The sequence below is a fragment of the Eucyclogobius newberryi genome, unplaced genomic scaffold (genome assembly GCF_026437365.1).
Source record: "Eucyclogobius newberryi isolate DKJ021-1_F unplaced genomic scaffold, fEucNew1.0.hap1 SCAF_19, whole genome shotgun sequence".
Classification (NCBI taxonomy): domain Eukaryota; kingdom Metazoa; phylum Chordata; class Actinopteri; order Gobiiformes; family Gobiidae; genus Eucyclogobius; species Eucyclogobius newberryi.
The window spans coordinates 27,014,996-27,039,267 of record NW_027315823.1 but is presented as its reverse complement, the minus strand read 5'-3'; the positions used below and the strand labels follow the sequence as shown (position 1 = coordinate 27,039,267).

The 24,272-nt window shown below is 38.6% G+C and overlaps 1 protein-coding gene across 2 annotated transcripts in view; it reads left to right on the top strand.

The window, feature by feature from the left end:
• Window positions 1-24,272, top strand: part of kaznb (kazrin, periplakin interacting protein b) — a 176,921-nt gene that overhangs the window by 112,435 nt on the left and 40,214 nt on the right. The window contains exon 3 of one of the 2 annotated variants that reach the window (XM_072452530.1): window positions 5,581-5,688. In XM_072452530.1, coding sequence (XP_072308631.1) covers window positions 5,581-5,688 — 108 coding nt within the window. Of the gene's footprint in view, window positions 1-5,580; window positions 5,689-15,186; window positions 15,392-24,272 lie in introns of those variants that run through there. The other variant, XM_072452531.1, reaches the window with a different exon arrangement.

Here is a 24,272-nt window from a genome sequence, read left to right as displayed (position 1 = left end):
TAATTCTGTACATCCTTGTGCTCAGTCTGTCCGTAAGGAATCATTGAAAAACAATATCCACTTGTATTTTTCCTGAAGTTATCTGATTTCGAGATATTGTCAAGTAAACAAACTTTTCTTCGTTTCTCGCCGGACGAGAATGCGCTTGTCCGCCGCATTTCTCCGTCCATAACAAATGACCTGTTTGACTTATACGATAGTGTTTGACATCGATCTCTTCCTTAGACTGTTACCTACAGAAATCCACGAATTTTTCTGTCACCGGGTTTGTTTGCTACAGCCTCCGGAGGAAAAAAATTCGGCGCTTCCGAAGCGCGCGTCCATCTTTGTTTTTAGCCCTTAGCTTCTGCTAACAGGCACGCAGGAGACTTTGAGTGACATATTATTCTAGCCAATCAGGAGACCTTTTTCCTGATAGGCGGGACAAAGGGTTTATTTACACAGAATTCTCCCTGTTCTCGTGCGTAAGGCTCCGGGAAGGCTGTAAAGAGCCAGATTTCTCGGCAGGATTTTGCACATAACGTTTTCTGAGTTTATTAGCCTTTTGGACGTGCATATTGTTAGATATATGTATTATTATACCAATACAAAAGTATTTTTTTTTTTAACCTGTTACCACCCACCTATTTTCGCCCTGTGCACAATGGTTGGACATACCCAAATGGCATTGCTTATTAAAAGAGGATCTTATGTTCCACATGCAAGTGTGACGCATCATTAGAAAGCTTAGGCCTTCTAGTTTCTGCAGATGTGCACATGAACACTGTCAGGGCTTCAGAACTTACACTACAGAGGCCCAAACATAAACAAAACATCCTTTTTTAGTCTCGCCTGAATATTGTTAATGTTTAATGGTCCTGAGCATGACATACTTCATTGTGTGCATATGCTGTTCACTGTACATGATGTTTATCTTGTTGACAGCAACTGTGTAAAGTTTCAGATCTCTGGGAACAGGCATTTTGGTGCTGTTGACCTTTTTGTATCAAAAAGTATATTTGGAACAAGTGATCCAAATATGTGCCAACTGTGCCAAACTGTTTTATTACAATTTTAGCTCCTCTATGATCAAAAAACATACATTTTGATGTTTTGTAGGCCACTAATAGCAATTATAACCGCTAAAAAAAAAATATGTGAAAATGTGTAAATATGAGTTTACCCATGAATTTCCCATATAGAGGTTAAAAAAAAAATAAAAAATTATAATATTTTCATTTTATTTTTGTATTGGTATAATAATACATATATCTAACAATATGCACGTCCAAAAGGCTAATAAACTCAGAAAACGTTATGCGCAAAATCCTGCCGAGAAATCTGGCTCTTGACAGCCTTCCCTGAGCCTTACGCACGAGAATACAGAAGATTCTGTGTCAATAAGGCCTTTGTCCCGCCTACCAGGAAAAAGGTCTCCTCATTGGCTAGAATAATATGTCACTCAAAGTCTCCTGCGTGCCTGTTAGCAGAAGCTAAGGGCTAAAAACAAAGATGGACGCGCGCTTCGGAAGCGCCGAATTTGGATGGTCTCATTCTGTAGGTAACAGTCTAAGGAAGAGATCGATGTCAAACACTATCGTATAAGTCAAACAGGTAATTTGTTATGGACGGAGAAATGCGCCGGACAAGCGCATTCTCGTCCGAAAGTTTGTTTACTTGACAATATCTCGAAATCGGATAACTTCAGGAAAAATACAAGTGGATATTGTTTTTCAATGATTCCTTACGGACAGACTGAGTACAAGGATGTACAGAATTAAAGCCGTTTCGTCCGTCATAAACAGCAAACAGGTAGGACATGCGTTTGTAAAAGTTGAGACTTTCTCACAAACTATTGGCAATTGCTTCTTGGGGCATATTATTCAATGTAAATCAATGACATATTCGTTTTGTTGAGAAAATAAGCTTTAAAATGATGTATGGCTTGCTGGTATTGACCACGGAAATAAAAGTGATGATGTAAGAGAATATTTGAGATATGGAAAATGCTCGCCGGCGGACAGGTGGGTGGTAACTATATGGGAAATTCATGGGTAAACTCATATTTACACATTTTCACATTTTTTTTTTAGCGGTTATAATTGCTATTAGTGGCCTACAAAACATCAAAATGTATGTTTTATGATCATAGAGGAGCTAAAATTGTAATAAAACAGTTTGGCACAGTTGGCACATATTTGGATCACTTGTTCCGAATATACTTTTTGATACAAAAAGGTCAACAGCACCAAAATGCCTGTTCCTAGAGATCTGAAACTTTACACAGTTGTTGTCAACAAGATAAACATCATGTACAGTGAACAGCATATGCACACAATGAAATATGTCATGCTCAGGACCATTACAAATTAACAATATTCAGGCGAGACTAAAAAAGGATGTTTTGTTTATGTTTGGGCCTCTGTAGTGTAAGTTCTGAAGCCCTGACAGTGTTCATGTGCACATCTGCAGAAACTAGAAGGCCTAAGCTTTCTAATGATGCGTCACACTTGCATGTGGAACATAAGATCCTCTTTTAATAAGCAATGCCATTTGGGTATGTCCAACCATTGTGCACAGGGCGAAAATAGGTTGATGGTAACAGGTTAACAAACTCTGCACTGACAACATTTCCCCAACTTCCCCATGAGTTCACGTAATGCCACTCTTTGTCAGCGTACACGGTGGTTTAACATAAGATAAGATATGCCTTTATTTGTCCACACACGGGGAAATGTATTAGTCGTCTTTAGAATCTCGACTACAGTGGACGACGTGTGCGGGACGTAAACGCAAACGCCATGAGAACGTGCAGATCGGCGCAGACAGGTGACAGCTCGTCCGTTCAGTCTGTAATTACTCTGGCATTCGCTCCATCTGGAACAGACGTCGTCGCCGTGGCATTCATCACCAGAGCGACACAAACGGAGACTTCATCGTCACGACACAGCGGACGCCATCGTGTGTTGTTTATGAAGCTGATCTATATGTTAGTTTGTCTTTACAGTTTGCGCAGGTGTTGGAATTGAGGTTGTGTGAACTGGCTGGCGGGTTTTCGCTCAGTAAAAGAATCCTATGACAGTTTTAAAAGTAGTTATTTTTTAATTATTCTTAAATGTCGCTTGTTGTTATGATTTTTGTGCTGCTGCATGTTCACGTTCAGCTATGAGTCACCCTTGAAAGCTGAGGGTTTCGATCGGAATACCTGGTAAAATTAAGGTTAATTAAAAGTTTGGGATTTGTGGATAACTGGATAAAAATGTCAAAAAGATTGGGAAAAAAAAAAAAAAAACACCTACCTGGTTCAGAAATAGACAAATTGTAAAAATAACAAATTGGGCGATATGGGAAAAAGTGTATAATCACAGTTTTGGATTTAGATTTATTTAATATTGATTTGGCAGGAGAATACATTGCTAATCCTGATTCAAGATAAAACATTCACATGAAAGTTTGCATTATAAATAGGCTTATTCAAAAACTAACAATAAAATACCGGGCGACATTAAGAATAAAACAATCGAATAGCTCAAGTCATAAATGTTTTCTGGTCTTGTTCTTGTTTCTTGGAGCTGGATTTCACTTTTTATTATGACTCATGAACACTTTGTATTTTTCTATTGCCTTTTAAAAGGTAAATGAAGTCATCCGCTTCCTCTGAAAGGTCATTGGTTAAATCCAGCTGTCACTCATTCAGAGGTTTGCCGAATCTAATCACTTAGAGAAATGGGTGAGAGAGCTTTAAAGCCAGGAGAACTAAGTAACATTTTTACCTTATTAAACGTCTTTGTAAGTCAATGTGATGGTTAAATATGTATTTTTGGGGCGTTTGAAGTGTCTGTCGTCGCCCCTGCTGTGTCTGAGGGCAAAACAAATCTGGCAACATCGATATAAAGACAACTCTACTGAGAAACACAGCTCTTTTTTTATTTTTGGCATCGTCAAATGTTTTTCTGGGTGTTTATGCTGCCTTGTTTCAATTAAAAATGAAGAAAAAGAAAAAACAAAGAAAAGTTGACGCTTTTGGGTCTGTTCTCTGACAGTGTATTCTCACATGGGATCTGCAGAGGGAGCTCTATCGCAAAAGTTACTTACCGTAGTTCTGCTTGAAATAAAGAAATGGTAAATCACGATTTGACGATATTACCAGAAATAACAGCAACAACATCACCATATCGCCCTGCCCTAGTAACAAATGCAATTTAAAAAGACTTAACAATATGGTGTTAGTATTGTGTAGAAGACGCTGTAATCCGAGGCAATCTGACATAATTAAAGGTCCTTTATTGTAGCGCAAGGGACGCAATAAAGGTGTTGAAGAGGAGCAATGAACGAACAATACATTTAAAATTAGTGTTTCAATTTGTTGTGAATTAGATTGAGACAAACGTTATTGATCCACAAGGGAAATTACTGAACGTTGCACGATTTAGTAACGTGTCTAGAATGTTCCACTGTGGCTTTAAACTTATCCAGCTCACATTTAGAACATCTCCATTGAGACGAGAGAAGTTCCCTTTAAATGGATCTGTGAATTAATGCCAAAAACATTAGCAATTGTCATTTTCTGTTAGAATTTCACTTCATCAAAGATTCTGCCGGGGATATTCATCGTTTCAAAGTAAAAAGGTACAGAATGTTAATCATAAACTTCCTCTGTGCGCGTATCTCTCTGTCACAGATTAGAATAGATGTATTTGACAGACTCTAAAGACTCTGCGGCTGCTCTTGAGCGGAACGATGTAAGGTCAGTGATCTAATGAACGCCATACGCTCGTTAAATTGAACCTGTCACGAAATGTAAATGAGCACGGAGACTCTTATGATATCGAGGACTTCTTCTGCGAGGGAGGCTGCAGATTAAAGTGAACTAAAGTAGGACCATGGGGGTCTTCTTCTTTTTGTTTTCATCCAGGTTCTTCTGAAATATTGGATATAAAACTAGAGAAGAGCTAGTCTTTGTTTGCCAGTCAGTTTTGTGTGTTAAAGTTGAGATGTTTTATAATGAAACATGAAAGAAACTAAAAGCATAAATTACTTTCACTTCCTAAGCTGTTTTCAGATGTGTCTAAAAGAAAATTATTGTTTCCAAGTATTGACTTAACTAAATAGTTAATAGGAGCAATGAGCAAAAGTTAAAACGGGAATTAATATTAATTGGAGATATTATACTTTGGTCTCTTGCGTCTTATTCACATTCAGTCTCTGGATTTGTCACTTATCAATACTAATATTATTAAGCTAAAGTAAAGACATTTTTTTTAAATATTGCAACACAAAATAAAAGCCACTTATTTCATTATTATCATGTGGTTTTATACTAGCGATGATATACGTAGATCAAGATCTTTCTAAAACAATTCAGGAAAATCCGACTTTGATCATTTTATGTTATCTAGTTCCAACACTAGTTTCAGTATTGATTAGTGCCCGATACATTTTAGATAATCCTTTTTTGTGTTTAATCTGGGGAAAAAATGTAAATAATGGGCTGCTTCTGTTTGTGTCATACTAACTTTGATACTTGAATATAAGCAGTTGTTTTCCTTCTGTATCGATTAAATAAGTAAATAATAGAATGAAATGCTGTTTTTGTTGCAGATTCGTCAGTGCATCGCAGACAGAAGGCTCTGGTCAAAGACATGTGCTACAACACAGACATCTCCAGTTTGGCAAACTTCGGCACTCAAGACTGTTCGCTCGGAAAAGGTAAACGGACCATCGATTCTGTCACTGATGTGTGAAGTTAATGAGCTTTCTGTTCACGAGGCACAACATACATGTTTAACCGTTTGTCCAGCACACTGCAGGTATGATTTGACTCAAGGGAGTTTTAAACATAAGTAAACAAGAGGTGGGAAGTTTATCAAAGTATCAATAATATCGCTAACGTCTTTTTGGAGATATACTTTTATAATAACAAAATGCTGCAAAAGGAGCTGATTAAAAGTGATAACATGTCAAATGAGTGCATTTTGTGAGACCTGGCCTGTGTTTTGGCTCCTGATTTGTTCAAGTTTGCACTTGTTGGGCAGTTTTCCACACAGAGCTGTTGTCACAGATGTTTGTTTTGTTGTTGTTAGCTCCACACTAGCACAGCGCTAACCTCCTCTTACAGTCTCTCTTCTTCCACGTGTTTCACAGAGCTCTTTCAGACCTCTGCTCAAGTCAAATCTGTAAAGTTGTGTGTGAGTCGGCACAAGACACTGGGAAAACGCTCCAGCAGCACTGAGCAGCAGAAGAGCGGCTACTGCAAAGGATTGTGGGACTGGTACTTCTAGTGTTAAAAGCGCTATATACAGTATCTATTATAAATGAATAAATATAAATTAGAAAGGTTTTGCTGGCCAGATTAAAGCATCTTTGAGACATCTGCTTTAACAGATAAACTATTTGGTACTTTTGGTTCTAAATTTATTTTTTTACAAGCATTGCCATTGTTTGTATTGCCCATGACTGATTTTGAACATATTTTAAACGGATTTTGACAGTTTTCATCATAATTACATGTTTTGAGATCGGGGAAACAAAAAAAGGCAGGAAGAGAGATAACATTTTCAACTTATATTGAACCAACCAATCTTAGAATTTCAACCTAGGAGTTAAAAAGATGCAGTCGAGCTATATGGACTCTAAAAATCATGTTTGAATATTGAACTATTGATGAGTAATACAAGTCAACATAAGCGTGGCCTGATGTACTACAGGTCACAGTATGACTTCTTTATGCCCCACAAATTGCTCCGCTTCACTTTGCAAATCGCTTTAACGTCAGCATCGTTTTTCCCACTCTGTTCCATGGTACAATTATTGCGTCGGAAAGTCACTTATTTTCATCAATCGCCGCACGGCAAATAAAAGGCTTTCCAAACGCCACATGCAACATAAATGGCCTCTGTTATAATCAAAGTGGCCGGCCTGTGATTACGTGAACATAAAGACTCGATTGATCACATCTGGATTGATTCTCAGTTTTGCGTTCTCCTTATGCTTGCAATGATGGCTATTAACTCTAGTCACTGCTTTTTTGTTCTCATTTTTCTTTCCGAGGCCTTTCGTGACTCTACTGCAGAAGCATATCATTTAGATTCACTGCGAGTTGTAATTTCAGTCGGCCTTTGTTCGTTGTCGTTCAACGCTTGATTTAGTCCTTCTTTCTTGTCCTCCCTCAGACTGAGCTTATGTTTTAATAGTTCTTCAGTCACTATCCGACTATGTGCAGCGGCCAGAGGAGGACAGAGGAGGACAGAGGAGGACAGAGGAGGACGGAGGAGGACGGAGGAGGACGGAGGAGGACGGAGGAGGACGGAGGAGGACGGAGGAGGACGGAGGAGGACGACGGAGGAGGAGGACGGAGGAGGAGGACGGAGGAGGAGGACGGAGGAGGACGACGGAGGAGGACGACGGAGGAGGACGACGGAAGAGGACGACGGAGGAGGACGACGGAGGAGGACGACGGAAGAGGACGACGGAAGAGGACGACGGAAGAGGACGACGGAAGAGGACGACGGAAGAGGACGACGGAAGAGGACGACGGAAGAGGACGACGGAAGAGGACGACGGAAGAGGACGACGGAAGAGGACGACGGAAGAGGACGACGGAAGAGGACGACGGAAGAGGACGACGGAAGAGGACGACGGAAGAGGACGACGGAAGAGGACGACGGAAGAGGACGACGGAAGAGGACGACGGAAGAGGACGACGGAAGAGGACGACGGAAGAGGACGACGGAAGAGGACGACGGAAGAGGACGACAGAAGAGGACGACAGAAGAGGACGACAGAGGAGGAGGAGGATTGAAAACGTCCCCCATGTATCGATCCCATCTGTGGCATTAGTCCATGTTTTGAATGCGCCGGATCTGATTTGAAGGTGAAAAAAGAACTAGTTCATTTTAAACTCTCTTTGCAGCAGTCCTCACGTCGTCCTCACGTCGTCCTCACGTCGTCCTCACGTCGTCCTCACGTCGTCCTCGCGTCGTCCTCGCGTCGTCCTCACGTCGTCCTCACGTCGTCCTCACGTCGTCCTCACGTCTCACTCACTGACCTCATGAGTTTAAAAGCACTTTTCACAAGTCTATGAGCCCAAAGTGAATCCCGCTGCAGTCCCGGGTAAAGCTAATACAAATGCTGCACTTCCTGCTTCTCAAAGAATAAAACACTTTATATTCAGATGCAGATTTAGATGTCACCCAAATAGATGCTTTTACAGTATATCTGTACTGGGGAAATACTGAAATTACTTTTACATTAAAAAAAAAACGTTTACAGGCCCTTTTAAGTTAAAAGTAAAGGTACATGTTTCCAATTTATAAATATCGTACATTTCTGTTTTGGGTGTTGCACAACACTTTTTATTATCATATACTGTATACCCCTAGGGTAGACTACAAAACTGGAAAAATAGCATGATATGGGATCTTTAAGTGTGTTAAAGGCGCACACACAGAATGTTCCATTGTAAAACGTTTGTATCTCCATGAAAACAAGCCTAATTCCATGTTAAATATTTGGAGAGGCAACATCAGTAACAGTGTAATCCATGTTCTTTATGGTATTTTGGAGCAACAGAAACACCCGCAATTAAATAGATACTAAATATTTAAAGCTGTGGAACAACAAAGGATCAAACGTCTTAAATATTTGTCTTGCCTTTTCAATCTATTATAAATATTTATTTATAGAGCACTTTACAGCAAATGACTTGACAGGAACATCTGAAACACACAACAAGGACAAGACATAATAAAGTAGTCTTTTGAAAGAAGATATTTAGTGAACTGGAGAAACACTGGATTCGACAGAAGTACGATACTTGTATTTGTGAGCAAGTAAAAATGAAATCACTTTTATCTACTCCCTGGTGTAAGAACGCAGACAAGACACTGTTGTTTTGTTTATCATTCAATTCAACAGTAACTCTGGACATTTGTATGATGCATTGGCATTGCATGTATTATGCAATGCCAAAACGAATGGTCAAAGAAACACAAAACATGTCTTTGTGAGTCCGAACAACGCTAAACAATGGACATTTATAATGTGTTTACTCTTTCCAGCCGAGTGCTTTGTCTGCAGCACTTTCAGTACTATGTTTGACAATATCAAATTCAAGATGATTGTGAGAAAAAAAAACATGAAAATTGTGCAATTATTGACAGCATCACCGAACAAAAGCAAACCCTTTAATTCTCTTTCATTCACAATGTCTAATAGATACTACTTTCTACATTCTGAATGAATGAGACACAGGCAAAAAGCACTTTACACTTTATTTTTGTGCGTATGTGTGATTTTCAATGACTTTTTTTGCCTCTAAAACCCTCACAATGTTATTTCACCGTCCTTACGTCAAACCGAATGTACTGTATGTACTGTGCACGTATTTCATCTTCCTCAGTGAAACTAGTGCACATTTATTCTTGCTTTAATGGATCGCGTTTACAAACTGCAGTGTTGAGTGTTGTTTAGCCTCTGATCTGATTCACCGATGAGGTCCGGACGTGACACGTGTGATTGACAGCTCCACTGCCTCCGCTGACACGATCCGGGCGGAGCTCTTTGGGTCTGAACAAAGCTCTGACAGACGGGTCTGGTGGCAAACCTGTCGTCCACTCCTCTGCGAAGAAATGTACAATATGCGTCGTTACTTAGGCGTGTTTTGAAGCCGACACGTGTCACTCTTTTCTCTTTAAACTCAAGTCAAGTCGGAATGTTTCAACGCTGACTTGAATAGTACAATCGCAAAGCTGCAGCTGTGAAACTACGGTTGAAGTGAATGAATTAACTCATCATTTATGGAAATAATGATCAACTCATTTAGTATTAATCAAATCATAATTTCTGGACGACACACAGACTAAGAAATGCTTTATGCAGAGAAAACATGAACGTTTAGTGTCTTTGATGAGCAGTTTTGTCTGTAAATATCAAGATTTCCTCAAGTGCATCAGTTTAATCAGGATCGAGTTAAATCTTCACATAATCTGTCCAGACAAATGAAGAGGGGAGAGCAAAACCTTTTTCTGGATCTTCTAAGTAACTTAATTTGAGCACAAATCACTGGAGGAGAGTCAAACCCCATGATAAATTATACAAATCAGACTGTAATTATAAATACCACTTTATAATAACTTAATTTGCCTTAACAAAGCTTGAATAAAGATTGAATTCATAATGGACATATAGTTTTATAGTTTAGTGTTAGAGTATTAATAGTTACAAAGCCAGAATCATTCTTAATAAACTGTTGGTTCACAATAATTAAAGTCTTTGTTCATGTTTTACTAAGGCAGGAATCCTAAGTGTTTATAAAGTGTTATCGCAAATTCAATTTAGTTCAATTTATTTTTGTAAAGCCCAAAGTTGCAGTTTATTTTACCAGCAGAAAGTCAGAAAATCGAACAGTCATCGGTCAGTAATGGAAAAGCTGATTAACAAACGTTCACGGTAATTAAGCAAATGGATAAGTGTCCCAGAGCGTCCCTTGTTCTTACCTCCTTCTGCCAAACTACAAAAGAACCACAAATGGAGGGATTGTCTCATTTGTCATAAAGAAATAAAGAAGCATTTTAAAAGAAATGGGCTCTAAACTTCGAGTAAATCAGATTAAAATAAGAATGCTATATACTTAAAATATGTGACATCTTGCTCTAAAACAAACTATAATTGCAATGAAGTAAATACAGTTTACTTCTGTGATGGATGGGATGAGGCAAAATGAGCCATACTAAAGGGTTATAAACAAATAAGTGAAATGGAAAGGAACAAGTCACGAAAAATAATGTAAACCAAACAAGTAGCACATGAAAGTGATCAAACTGAAAGAATACAAACTGAATTAGATTTAGGTTTCATTAATGACTCAAATAATGGGGCCCTCGATGCTCTCTATTTTCTCATGCTTTACATTTGAGTTTTATTTGCATTGTTCAAAGGATGTATTAACAAACATTCAGTTCAGTTGTGAGGAAGAATTTCATGAAAAAGAACTTGAGACGACACGAAAACCTTTGAAGAAAAGATTAGCCTCTGCCATGTTTTTACTGGAAAACTGGCTCATCTGTAAAAACTAAACAATTCAAAAGCGTTGCTCAAACGCCTACAAGAATTTACAGCTGGATTTACAGGCTGGAGGGAATCTAAAACACCCAAAACTTAGCATCTGTATGGTTCATTTTCTCATGTGTTCACTGCTTTTATAGACAAAGTATCAGACAAAAGGACAGACATTTGGTGCAGTGCCCTGATTCAAGCAAAGCTTTCGTTTTTTTAGATTGGGGCTTGTGCATTGAGTTTACATTTGTCCTGCTTGTGTAGACTCTTGTTCAAGTCCTGCTTTAGTCCTGGTTTAGTCCTGCTTTAGTGCTTCTTTAGTCCTGGTTTAGTTCTGCTTTAGTCCTTCTTCAGTCCTTGTTTAGTCCCAGTTTAGTCCCGGTTTAGTCCTGGTTTAGTCCTGGTTTAGTCTTGGTTTAGTCTTGTTTTAGTCCTGGTTTAGTCCCGGTTTAGTCCTGGTTTAGTCTTGGTTTAGTCTTGTTTTAGTCCCGTGTTAGTCCTGGTTTAGTCCTGGTTTAGTCCCGGTTTAGTCCCGGTTTAGTCCCGGTTTAGTCCCGGTTTATTCCCGGTTTAGTCCCGGTGTAGATCCGGTTTAGTCCCGGTCTAGTCCTGGTTTAGTCTTGGTTTAGTCCCGGTTTAGTCTTGGTTTAGTCCCGTGTTAGTCCTGGTTTAGTCCCGGTTTAGTCCTGGTTTAGTCTTGTTTTAGTCCCGTGTTAGTCCTGGTTTAGTCCTGGTTTAGTCCCGGTTTAGTCCCGGTTTAGTCCCGGTTTAGTCCCGGTGTAGATCTGGTTTAGTCCCGGTCTATTCCTGGTTTAGTCTTGGTTTAGTCCCGGTTTAGTCTTGGTTTAGTTACAGTTTTTGACGTGGTGTAAGTGTGTCGTAAGAAGTCTTGGAGTTGTTGACTTGTTTGGTTTCTTTCACTGTTCTATTCCTTTTGACTTCACTGTTACTTCTGTCCGTGTTCTTAGGTGTGAGTCTCGGTGCCACTGGTGCAACAGTCGTCTTAATAGTTTTGCTGTTGGAGATATGTGCAGTAGTGGGAAAAGTACTCAATGTTGTTCTTTAAAAGTAAGTGAAAGTACAGATACAGGCGCAAAGAAGTACTCCGTCAAAGTGAAAGAAGCACATCCAAAAATCTACTTAGTACCTGTTTGATAAGTAAACTGTTTGATGTATATATGTTTGATTGGTCATTGCTGGGGCTTGAGCTCAAAACGTTCAGGCAGAATATTTCCATGAATGTGCTAAAATATCCTTACACCATATGCAAAGTACTTCCTACAGTCCAGGTCAAATGTAGTGGAGTAGAAAGTACAGATATGGCTCTCAAATGTAGTCAAAGTAAAGTAAAAAGTACAAATAGCTCAACATTTGACTTTTGTTCTTACATATTAAAACATCTAGAAATAAAACCATCACTACCAAGTTGCTGCTAATTCCAAAGTTATAAGTGAATTTGTGAACTTTATTCAACCTTGGCCCATCTTTTGAACTCTGAAACTGAAGCTGTTCACAAACAAATGTCTGAACTCTTTGTGAAGCAGAGTCCCGGTAGTTTTGACTTCTGTTTAACATCTGTTTGACCTCTGTTTGACCTGTTTGGCCTCTGTTTGACCTCTGTTTGGCCTCTGTTTGACATCTGTTTGACCTCTGTTTGACCTCTGTTTGGCCTCTGTTTGACCTCTGTTTAGCCTCTGTTTGACATCTGTTTGACCTCTGTTTGACCTCTGTTTGGCCTCTGTTTGGCCTCTGTTTGGCCTCTGTTTGACCTCTGTTTGGCCTCTGTTTGGCCTCTGTTTGGCCTCTGTTTGACCTGTTTGGCCTCTGTTTGACCTCTGTTTGACCTCTGTTTGGCCTCTGTTTGGCCTCTGTTTGACCTCTGTTTGACCTCTGATTTGACCTCTGATTTGACCTCTGGTGATGAACAAGCTCTGATCTGTGTTCAAACCCCGATATATAGATGTTCTTTTGTAAATATGAGGAGGTTTGGACTGACAGACAGTGAACGGAGCATTTGTTGGGTTTTTTGACCATTTCTCTTTATAAGTTGAAGCTAGTTTCACCAAAAAAGAACTTGTAATACATAAAGACATAAAGAAAAATAAAGAAACAGTCTAGCTGGACTAATTATATAAGGCCTTTTCCCCCACATTTTTACAATTCTGGCCAATGTTTTTTCTTCGTGGGTGTGGATTTTCCCAGCATGGTTGACTTGACTGAAAAGAAGTGGGTCATAGCTTTCTTTTTACATTTTGCTTTCCCAAGAGTTATTTTTGTATCAGATGTTGGACAAACTGGAACTGAAAGTGCAAGAAATGTAAACCAGCATATGACGTGGTCGAGTCCCCTATTCCTGCTTTAATCTTTAGAGACGAGAGTGTACGTTACTGAATTATAAGACCCTCAATTGTAAGACGCTCAAGCTACTGCAAATACAAGAACAAACCCCACGTGCACGCGGCGCTAAAAACGAGCCATAGTTTAAAAAAGACACGAGGCAGCCTTTCTGAGCACATTTGAAAGTTTCCGGCAGAACTCCCTCAGCTCCGCGCTCCCGACAGACTCCGATCGGGAGCACCTTTTGCATATCCAGTCCCAGCACGCCACAAAGTCTGCACATCACACAATGAAGTCCGTGGGGAATCCATTTTGAACTCCACATTTTTATTCGCAGCTTCCTCGCGTTACGATGCAGGAAGTTGAGACACGCGACTGAAGATAGTGAGCTTGGGAACAGTGGGACACTTTGTTCTTTCTCTGTTTTGGACTCGCTGTACCTGTTTGCACCCCGGCGGCCCGTAGAGGGAGTGAGAGCACTACCTGGAAACTTACCAGGGTTGCCAGATTCTCTGAGAGCAACGAGCGACCAAGACTCTGGCAAAAAAACAACCCTCAAAAACAAGTCCAAAACAAGCAACTTGAGTTAAACTGTGTCACAGCTGAATGAGATGCACGTATTGTTGTTAGCATGTAGCGTTAGCATTAAAAATCGCCTCTTTTATGACGTGGAAGTTACGTTGAGAAACACAAAAGATCCCCAAATTCTTGCTATAAAAATGTTTAACAGTTTATATTTCAGTTAGTGTTTTCGCAATCCTAAAATTCAAAACTTGATTACGATACTAAGGAATAAGCTTGATACACGATACCGATTTTGATGCAACAATAATATTTACACAGTACACAGTATTTTTAGCTGCAGTATTTCATTTTAACACACACATTTTCTTCATGTTAACATGTGCTCTTATATTAGTTCTGATAAAGCTCAAGCTCATTCTAAAGCTGTTCAGACAAGGTCACATTTTGTCCTGTTTATGTGATGTATTTAGTATTGACACTTCAATAAGTTCAAAGAGTGTCCAGTTTTTAATAGTTTTAGTATGGATTCGTTTTTTTATTTTTTTCAAAAGTTTTGACTTCTTTAATCCTCACCATAAACTGCATTTCTATTGACATGACAGAACTGGCTAAAAAAACATCTCCTTCATGAAGTTCCCCTCGAATGCGAAACTAACAAAAATTACAACCTGTGACAAAATTTGTAAACAACAGAAAAACGAGCTCAAAGTTGCTATAAAGAAACAGACTTGGCAACTCTGATTCTTCTTTTTTATCATTATTTTTTTAAACCAGAATTAGCAATCATAATACATACATACACATAGAAAACAGTCACAATAAACCAACTAGACGTGTTCAAAAATAAATAAATGCAGGGATTTTATTCAAACTTCAAAGTAAATGAGCAGAAATATATACTGTAAGTACATTTGTGAGTGATTTTCCAGGCGTATTTCCATTGATTTCTGTTGTTATTGAAAAGTTTGATGGTTTCTATTTTGTACTAGACTGTATCTTTGTGCGAGACGATGTGCAAAGTGACTCCAGTTTAGTCCGGTGTACATGATGTGGGCCAAAGAGCACCTGTAAGCGGAAGGCAAGCTCCTTTTATTTTATTCATGACTCTGCGACGTTACCTGCGCAGGTTTACACCCCTCCCCCTCCTCCTGCAGGACCAAACGGCAGTGGGCGTGGACTGAAAGCGGTTCAAACTGCTCACAGCGACGCGGCCAGAGGACACTAAAGACGTGCAGAAAATCCCGATAGGGCTCGCAAGGGACGAGGAGGGGGGGGTGCTGACTTCTACTTCCTGGTAACCTGCTTTTGGGTGGAGCGAGGGGCAGACAGGGGCCAGGTGCTCAGAGGCTGGTGCGGTGCGTCCATGTGAACAGTGCTGTGGCTGCTGGGTCGTTTTTCGCCTGCTATGAGAGCACACTCCCGGGGCTGACAGTGGAGTCGAGCGGAGCCAACGCCGAGTCGGACATGAGGTCGGAACGAGAGGAGGGGAAGGCCGGTGAGTCATTACGTAAAAGCGAGCCGGAGGGAGGGAAAGAAGCCGCTTGGAGTGAGTGAGTGAGTGAGTGTTTAGGCCCTGGGAAAAAAAAAACTCTTGACAGACGGGGCTGGGAGAACGTCAGATTTGAAACGAGAGATTTTGCTGGGTCAGAACTTACACTGTTTGTAAGCGGATGCCCCTGTTAAAATCCGACATTAAAGACACTAACTAGGCCTGTAGTCGACTAAAGGACTTCTTGGTCGACTAAAGACGTGCCCTCGGCTTCGATTTGTCTACTAAATGCAGCCGAGCGGTGTGGTGATGGCGAACGCTCTCAACGATATGAAGTATCTCCACGATCTGACCAAATATTTGAGCTGAACTGCACTCACAAGACCAGAAACTCATTTGCACTGCCATTTGTTTGCTGCTAGACCAGCTTTAAATTGCATGGGTAATACCATGCCTATTTCAGTTTGTAAATCCTTGTTTTTATATCTGACTTATTTTTTATATTTGCTATTATTTTATTTTATTTGAATTGCCGTTTCATGTCGCACCTTATGGAAGTTCCTAGTTTGTAATGATTTGTTCACTGATAATGGCAATAAAGCCTTTTCTGAGTCTGAGTCTGATAGGATTTTCTGCAAAAACAATTTATGCTGAAAAGCAGTAAATAAACCAGTTAAAACGGTTGAATAAACTTCCTTATATTTATTCCTTAAATCCTTATAATCCCAGTAAATTAATTAGTCGGCTAATACAAGTTTTGGTCGACAAAGATTCTGTTGACCAATTAATGGGCTTCACGGCCACAGCTCTACTTTTAACACCCAGCGCCGTCCCACTTTTAGTTCCTAGTGGTTTTTAGAGTGGTATTCTTTCATTGTTTCATGTTGTTTTGTGTTTTTAGACGTTCTTGAGCCCTGTAAAGCACTTTGGTCACCTCTGTGTTGTTCTAAACTGCTCTTAAACATACACTTCAATCGATTGATTTGTTAGTAGCTTTTTATATTTGGTGTGGCAAGTTTAGGTCAGTGTCATTCTCATTTGAAGACCAATATCAGTCTTAGAAGCAATGTCAGATATATTTTGAGAGACTTTTAAACATGTGCTGAAGGTAAAACTAAAGATATATCAGTAAAACTTAGTCATAACTACACTTAACAAAGCTTAAACATATACTTAAATCATTATTCAGGCTTTGTAACTACTTCATTAACACCCTCACTAATCCTTATTCCTAAACCCTTAATTAAGCAGTTACAAAGCCTGAATAAGTCTTAATATTAAGCCTTATTAATGTCTTAATAAGTCTCAAATACATTGTCCCACAAGGCTACAGGCCAAACTGTGTGAATAATGTTGAAGGACACACATCAACATATCATTTTATTGTAAGAAAATATCGCACAGACTTTATTAGGGCTCGTCAGAAGTGGCTTGAGACAGGATTTTTAACTAAAGTGGTAATTAAAGTGTTTAATGGCGGAAAGTAAGAAAGTAAAAAATCAAAAGTACAGTCATAAAATGATCAGGTATCTTTGAGCAAACATATAAAATATACAAAAAATAAAATAGGAAGATGATTCAGTCGTTTCTGTTGGACAAAAATCAGCACCATTTAAAAAAATAATAATCCATCAATACTTTTGCTTTAGCAGTTCTCGAAATCTGTCTGAAATACATCTGCTTTTTACTCTTAAAGTACATTTTCAAACTATACTTGCAAACATGACATTTTTACAGACAATACATCAGAAATTCACCTTTTATCATCAACTTTGAACATTTAACAAGCATAAACTGTATCTAAATGTCAAAAAGATGTAAATATCGTGTGTAAAAATAGTAGTTTTATATGTGTTGTCTCACTTTGGCCGACCGCATTCATTATAATGTGCACTGGGCCATGTTGTTGACACTTCAAGAAGAAGGGAAACTGAAAATGTTGCCCTTTCCTATAAAAAGTGTTCTTTGTGAAGTTGTTAGGCGATGGTGTCATTGTCCATGTGGGAATACAATACAGAGATTACAAGAAGGTGGAATTGAGTCAACGTTCTGCTATTAATAGTGGGAAATGTGTACATTGTCACGCCAAACAAGAAAAAGAAAATGTATCAAAGAATATTGTTGTTGAGGAGGAATTCCGAGCGTGCTGTAACATCCCATTTCGGTTGCGTCATAGTTACAGGGTTTTTACAGCGTTTGCAATGAGAATCCACTGAACTCAAACGAAAGACCCACGACTCAACTGTTTGTGACCATTTACACGACGTTGGACCTGTTCTGGTTTGTACTTGTCCAGGTTCAGTTTAAGGGTTTTACAAGTGTCAACACGGCCTCAGAAACATCTCAAACCAGAATAATAATGACGTTCTGAATATGTTATAAAGCGAGTGTACGTCAGGACTAAACGGGGCTCAAACCAGGATTAAACCAGGATTAAAGCTGGAACGCAGTCTAAAGTTCAGGTCTTAAAGTGGATAATAGGCGGTCTACACTTGAATATAATGGTCTACACTTCAGATGCTTTTCTTAATCAGATTAGCACAAAATCATATGAACCGTATAATTGTATATTTTAGTTTTAGTTAGTGTAGCACTATATGGGAACAATGTTTTATTTTGTGGTTGTTAATATACTTTTTGACACAATTGAAACAAAAAAGTGTTTGTGTTACTTAAATTAATAGTATTATATTAGTTAAATTACTTAATTGCTAAATTTCTGGTCAAACTTAAAACAAGAACTTAACTGAGAATAAACCAAGACTAAATTAAAATGGAAAAGGCACTGAACCTGATTTTTACTGTCTTCAAAAATATAAAACTAGTCACGTAATGCCTTCTGAACATCCTAAATAATCACCGCAATGAGTAAATGCTTTTCACACCTCTGAAGTCACAGTATTACAAACATTAGCACGTTTGCACCGCACTTCCTGCTTCTCTGAGAATAAAATGCTGTGTATTTAGAGAATCAGAATCAGAAAAGGTTTATTGTCATTGAACAGAATTCACAAACATAAGAACTTGTTTTGGTGAACAATGATAAAACAACATATAAACAGTCAAAAAGAAAAACAAATCTGCTATAAGTTAAAAAATATAATTAAAATAGGCTTACTATGTACACAAAATGTACAGTTAAATGTACAGATGTCGTACGGAAAGTGAACAGTGCAGTGAGTGATTCAATCATGGTTTAAGTGACAAGTGTTCACGTCTCACTTTCACCCAAATAGATGCTTTTACAATATATATTGGGACTAAACATGTTTTACTATTTTACCGTATTTTCCGGACTATAAGTCGCACTGGAGTATAAGTCACACCAGCCAAAAAATGCATAGTAGAGAAGAAAAAAACATATAAGTTGCACTGGAGTATGAAATGTGGTTGCAAGTGTGAAAATAATATCACATATCACGCTCCAGTATATAAATATAAATATATGTACAAGTCGCACCCCGGCCAAAACTATGAAAAAATTTGCGATTTATAGTCCGGAAAATACGGCACATGAAACAAATCAGCTACATTCCCTTTTAATATGACTAAACAACTCTATACGACTCTACTTTGTTTTTAGATTTTACTGCCACAAGACTGTACATGTCAGTCAGATGGAGAACTTTGTTGCAGCCCTAATAATACTCTATTTAACCTGGCCATAAATGATACAAAACTGCACAGAAACTAAAGTATTTCCCCCGTTTGAAAACCTCTGTCTTGCACTTTGACACAGCCTCACTGAGCCGTCACTTCCACTGCTCCAACCGTTTTATCCCTCGAGAACTGGAGCTGAATTATGACCCAGATATTTCACGATGCCATAGATATGATAATCTCTTAATCTGGGCTGAGCTCTTTGATGAAGCGGTCTGACACGGCTCGTCTCAGCTCGACATCGTCAACAGTGTTCCAAAAATTATTTACTGATGTTGGCTTTTACGTGACGTTTTCCATGACTCAAAGTTTCTAATGTTGTTGACACTGTTTTGATGCCTCTCGATTCATATTCATGCAGAAATCAAACCGCTTTCTGCTTTCAACACTCTTTTAATTGACCGAAATGTGTGTTAGTCGACTATTTTACCGTATTTTCCGGACTATAAGTCGCACCGGAGTTTAAGTCAGACTAGCCAAAAAATGCATAATAGAGAAGAAAAAAACATATATAAGTTGCACTGGAGTATGAAATGCGGTTGCAAGTGTGAAAATAACAAGTAATATCACATATAAGTGGCTCCAGAGTATAAGTATTAGTATATAAGTATAAATATAAGTCGCACCCCGGCCAAAACTATGAAAAAAGGTGCGATTTATAGTTCGGAAAATACGGTATTTAGATTATCGGGATTTGAATTAGCAATCAGCAGAAAGGAGAAGGCATGGAGCGAGTTATCTGAAGGTTTTTTGGCGCAAATCATCATATTTCTACATATAAATATACCGTTTTTCTTGCTCTTTTCTGTATGAACAGTGGAGTCTTGTAAATGCAGTTTGTTTCAAGTACATGTCAGATCATTAAGATACTGAAAAGACAACTCATCGCTCGACTACAGCCCCATCAGACGTGCACTTTGTTTTGTAATTCAGTTGAAAGTGGGCTTTACGTTCTACCCTTCGCAGTGGCAGGTGGCGGGGTTATTGCAGTATTTGATCTGTATTCACGTTTTATCCTTTGTGTTTAATATAAATAAGTGGTTGTTGTAGACTTTGTGCGGCTTTCTAGAGAAGAAACTACGCGCTGGGTTAAAGCAAAGTCAATGATGATCATGTAACGCTGAGAATTATAATAATATCATCTCATTGCCACAAGTGGTCGTGTTTCTGGTGATTCAGAACCTGTAGCTAATTGTTAATTTAGACTTTACACTATTCTCTTTGCACAATTGAATTAGGTTTGCACAGCGTGACCTCAAAATACTATTAAGACAGGACTGTATTAATTAAAGTACATTATATCATAGCAACATGTCATTCTAAGCCAACTTTGAAATGATTTTTGAAGATGTGTCACTTTTTAAAATTGAAATAATATAATAATAGCCCAATGCAAGTTACATAATTTACTTTTAAGTTTGACCAATAATTAAACTCTATACTTGCATGATTCATAGTAACAACTTAATTAAGATGTTAGGAATTAGAGAATTAATTAAACCTAACTCTAAATAATAATAATAAAGCCTAATCATTCTTAATAAACACTTTGTTGTAATACTAAGTGTTACCAGATACTATTTCCTGTCATTTTTCCACCTGTAGTTTTAAATTTTTTCCACAAACTGCAACTTGATGGATGTAAAACTATGACAAATATTTGCCTCAGTTACATTCTGGTGTTACTTTAGAACAACATTACACAACAGTTGCATTTGCTTTGCGTCTAGTTTGTGAAGAATGTTTGAAAAACAGGAGTTTAAAATGACAGGAAGTCAAGCTGAGTTCTAAAAATGAATCCCTCTGTGATGTCATCAATATGCAACACTTAACTGATAGACTTTTTGACAGTTTAAAGGACCATTCAACCACACAAAGGTGTTTTATGGTATTACTGTTTGTCAAATTCTAACTCTTGTGTAATTTATATGGATTTTTGCTCTTGTTTACAGTCTGGTTGCTAGGTAACAGCTGTGGAATTGCCTCTACCTATGGCATATTTGTTGCCCACGTCCAACCAGGAAGTATAATAAACCTGGGGATAAATAGGTGAAATGTTTAGTAAAAACAGAGGACATAAAGATGACTGTTACACACCTTTGTTTGCTGTGGCCCGTCCTCAAAAGCAAAATGCATTTAATTCTGGGATCCTGCGCATCGTCCAAGTCCTTTGTCTTATTGACTCGGGCCGTGTTCAGTCCATCATGGTTAAGGTGTTTTCAAAGTCAGACTGCAGCAATTCATCTGAATAACTGCAAGTAATCAACCACTGAATCTACCATTGACTGTTTCAATGATAGTTATCTATATGGTTGTAAGTAAATCAAAATAACATATATTTGTGTTATTTTTAATGAAAAACATATTCAATTAGTAAATATTCTCTATCGGGAAGCTTCCATTTAGCATGTTCTTGATTACATTCTACTTCAAATGTTGTGTCTCCAAGGCACAGTAGAAAATTCATAATTTGTCCAATCAACTAATGGTGAAAATAATTGCTGGCTCAGTTGACTACAGAAACACTCATTAGCTGCAGCCCTATTTCAAGTGTTGAAAATCTGATTAGACTTTTCCGCTCCATCACAGCCGCTCATCTGTGGATCAGGGCCAAATCCGCACATTATAAATGGTACGATCGATTCTGGCTCTCAGCACCAGACTTGTAAACTGTTGGTCAATACAATACAAGCCCGCGGGAGATTCCTAATGCTGCTTTATATCGTACTCCGTTATTTGTGCCCGTCAGAGATGTTTGAAAACGCTCATTTCGAGCCAAGATTTAAGTGCTTATTTGACTTGATTTGACAGTTTTCCATGATATGAATAGACAATGCAATACACAACCGAATGAAAGTTAAATTGGTACGTATAAAAGTCACCATGGAGACTAAAGCCCAATTTAACCACTGCATTGACAACGTGCCTTTTGTTAGTCACGATCTGTACAACCTTCTGGTATTTAAAGTAGTCACATTACACAAAGTCGACATTTAATAGTGTTTAAATATGTCATCATTGTTTCCTTTCTCATTTACCCACTTAAAGTTGGATTTAGAGTGATTCATGCATGTTTGAGTCATCTTTATTCTCCTGCAGACAAGAGGCCTTTGCTCTGAAAAGGCCTTTTCACAACACACTTTGGTCTTTTCACAGTGTTGGATGGTCATTTTGGCACTTTTTTTTTTTTTTAATTCCGCTGCTTGTTATGGTGAACTGTGGCTCAGAGCAAAGTGAAGACAATTACAGTGACGTGTAGTGAAGGGCAGTTTTAAAGCCGTCAGCAGACTTGTTTCTTTAATCAAGTCATTTTAGATCAAGATTGTGATTAATAAACAAAATATAAAATAATGATTCAGATTATAACTATAACAGACAAAAGCATAAGGTTCTGCTCCATAAATGATTCAAAGAGACATTCATATAATGTTTCTACAGTCTACTGCACAGCAAAGGAGCTGAGTAACAAAGTACTTAAGTCAAATGTTTGGATAGCTAACCTTTCCTTAAGTTAATTTTACAGTGGCTACTTTTTACTTTTATTTGACTAATTGTGAGCAGGTCTCAATACTTTCAAATCCACTCCTTTTTAGTAAAGAGTCCTTATGGTTTGAAGTCTATTATCTCACACCTAATTAGTGACATCCTGCCTAAAGGTTTTGAGTTCAAGTCTTTGAACAACCTAAAATATAAAAACCGTGAATTGAAAAATAAGATTCAGTCATTCAGTCTTTTACTTTTGCGTGAGTATTTGTTTTGCTCATGCAGCTGTACTTTTAGTTAGGTAACACAACAGAGTACTTCCACCTCTGCAGTACAGCTTTAATTTAGCTAGAACACTCTGAGGTCGTAACTCGTAATATCCAAGTGGGACGTTTCATCTGATTCGTCTGGAGCACAGCCCGACTCTTATATAATTCAAACATCATACATCTCGTGGAAGGTCAATGGCAACAACACGACTGACCCTGACGTGGAGGGTTTTTGTGGCTGCGCTTCGGGATCTATCAATACAAAGTACAACCCACGAGCTGCACCTCCAGCATTTCAAGTGCGCATTAACCGTGCTAAGTATAGGCCTTTAGAGAAGACGCTAATCACCTCCTACGACCTCGCCGCTATCTCAGACCCACCAGATGACAAGTTCAGCTCTCCTCTGCCCACATCATGAGCATTTTAAGCTGAATTTCTAGATATTTAAGTCGGTCGGCGTTTCGTTATTTGAGGATGAAATTGCACCGGCTGTTATATGAAATTGTTGTGTGTGCCGTGTTTTTAGGGGAAATGTTATCACAATTTTCTGACGTTTTCCAATCAATACTTCTTTAAAAAAGCATTGAAATAAAGGACATGAATTGGACAAAGGTACATATTTCCGTAATAGTTTTAGAACAGTCTTAATCTGCAGAACTGTAAAAGCTAAAAATAGCGTGTTTTTTTAATACATTGTGGTATTGAAATCGAGTCAAAATCTATCTGGATGTTTTAGCATCAGGACAAGATTCTATCAGGAACGTTAACATCCGAGAAGAGACTAAAGAATGAACTGCTAAACGACACGGACGTTTTTGCAGAGGTCATAAGTACAGGTTTGACAGGTTTAAACTCTAATAAATAACCAAATACTTACAGCCGTTGCCGTTTTGATGCGATTACCGTAATCGAACAGCCTTAAATCTCTGAGCGTATTATCGTGGGGTTTATTCTTCTTGTCTGTGTCCTGGCTTTGGGATTTTACTCATCCAGGGCTGTATTTTAAAATAGATGGAGGCAGTAAACTTTAATCTTTCCATGCAAGCAAAAAAGCCCCCCCTCGCTCCCTTCCTGTCGAGCGCCCTTTACAGTTATTACACACTTGTCAATACTATATTTGGCCGGCTATTTCAGCTCACCTGAGTCACAGGTTTGCACGACTCTTTCTGTCACTATTACCTTCACGTTTGAATCTAGTGCCCTTCTTCGGACTGCTCTTTTATCACGCAACTGTTGAGCAATATTTTCTGTCGTCCGTACGTCTGCATTTGCCGCCACTCGGACAAATAACTGTTGAACCCACTCTACGTTTGGTCAAATCTAAAATGCCTGAAGACGAAGGTGCGTTGGTTTAAAAAAGCTGATTCCAGTTGTGTGTGAGAGCCTCTTCTTGCTCTAAATGATCAGTGTGGTGTGGTTAATTAGTGTATCAGTGCATTTTGTCCTCCGCATTTGACCCATCCTTCAATGAAAC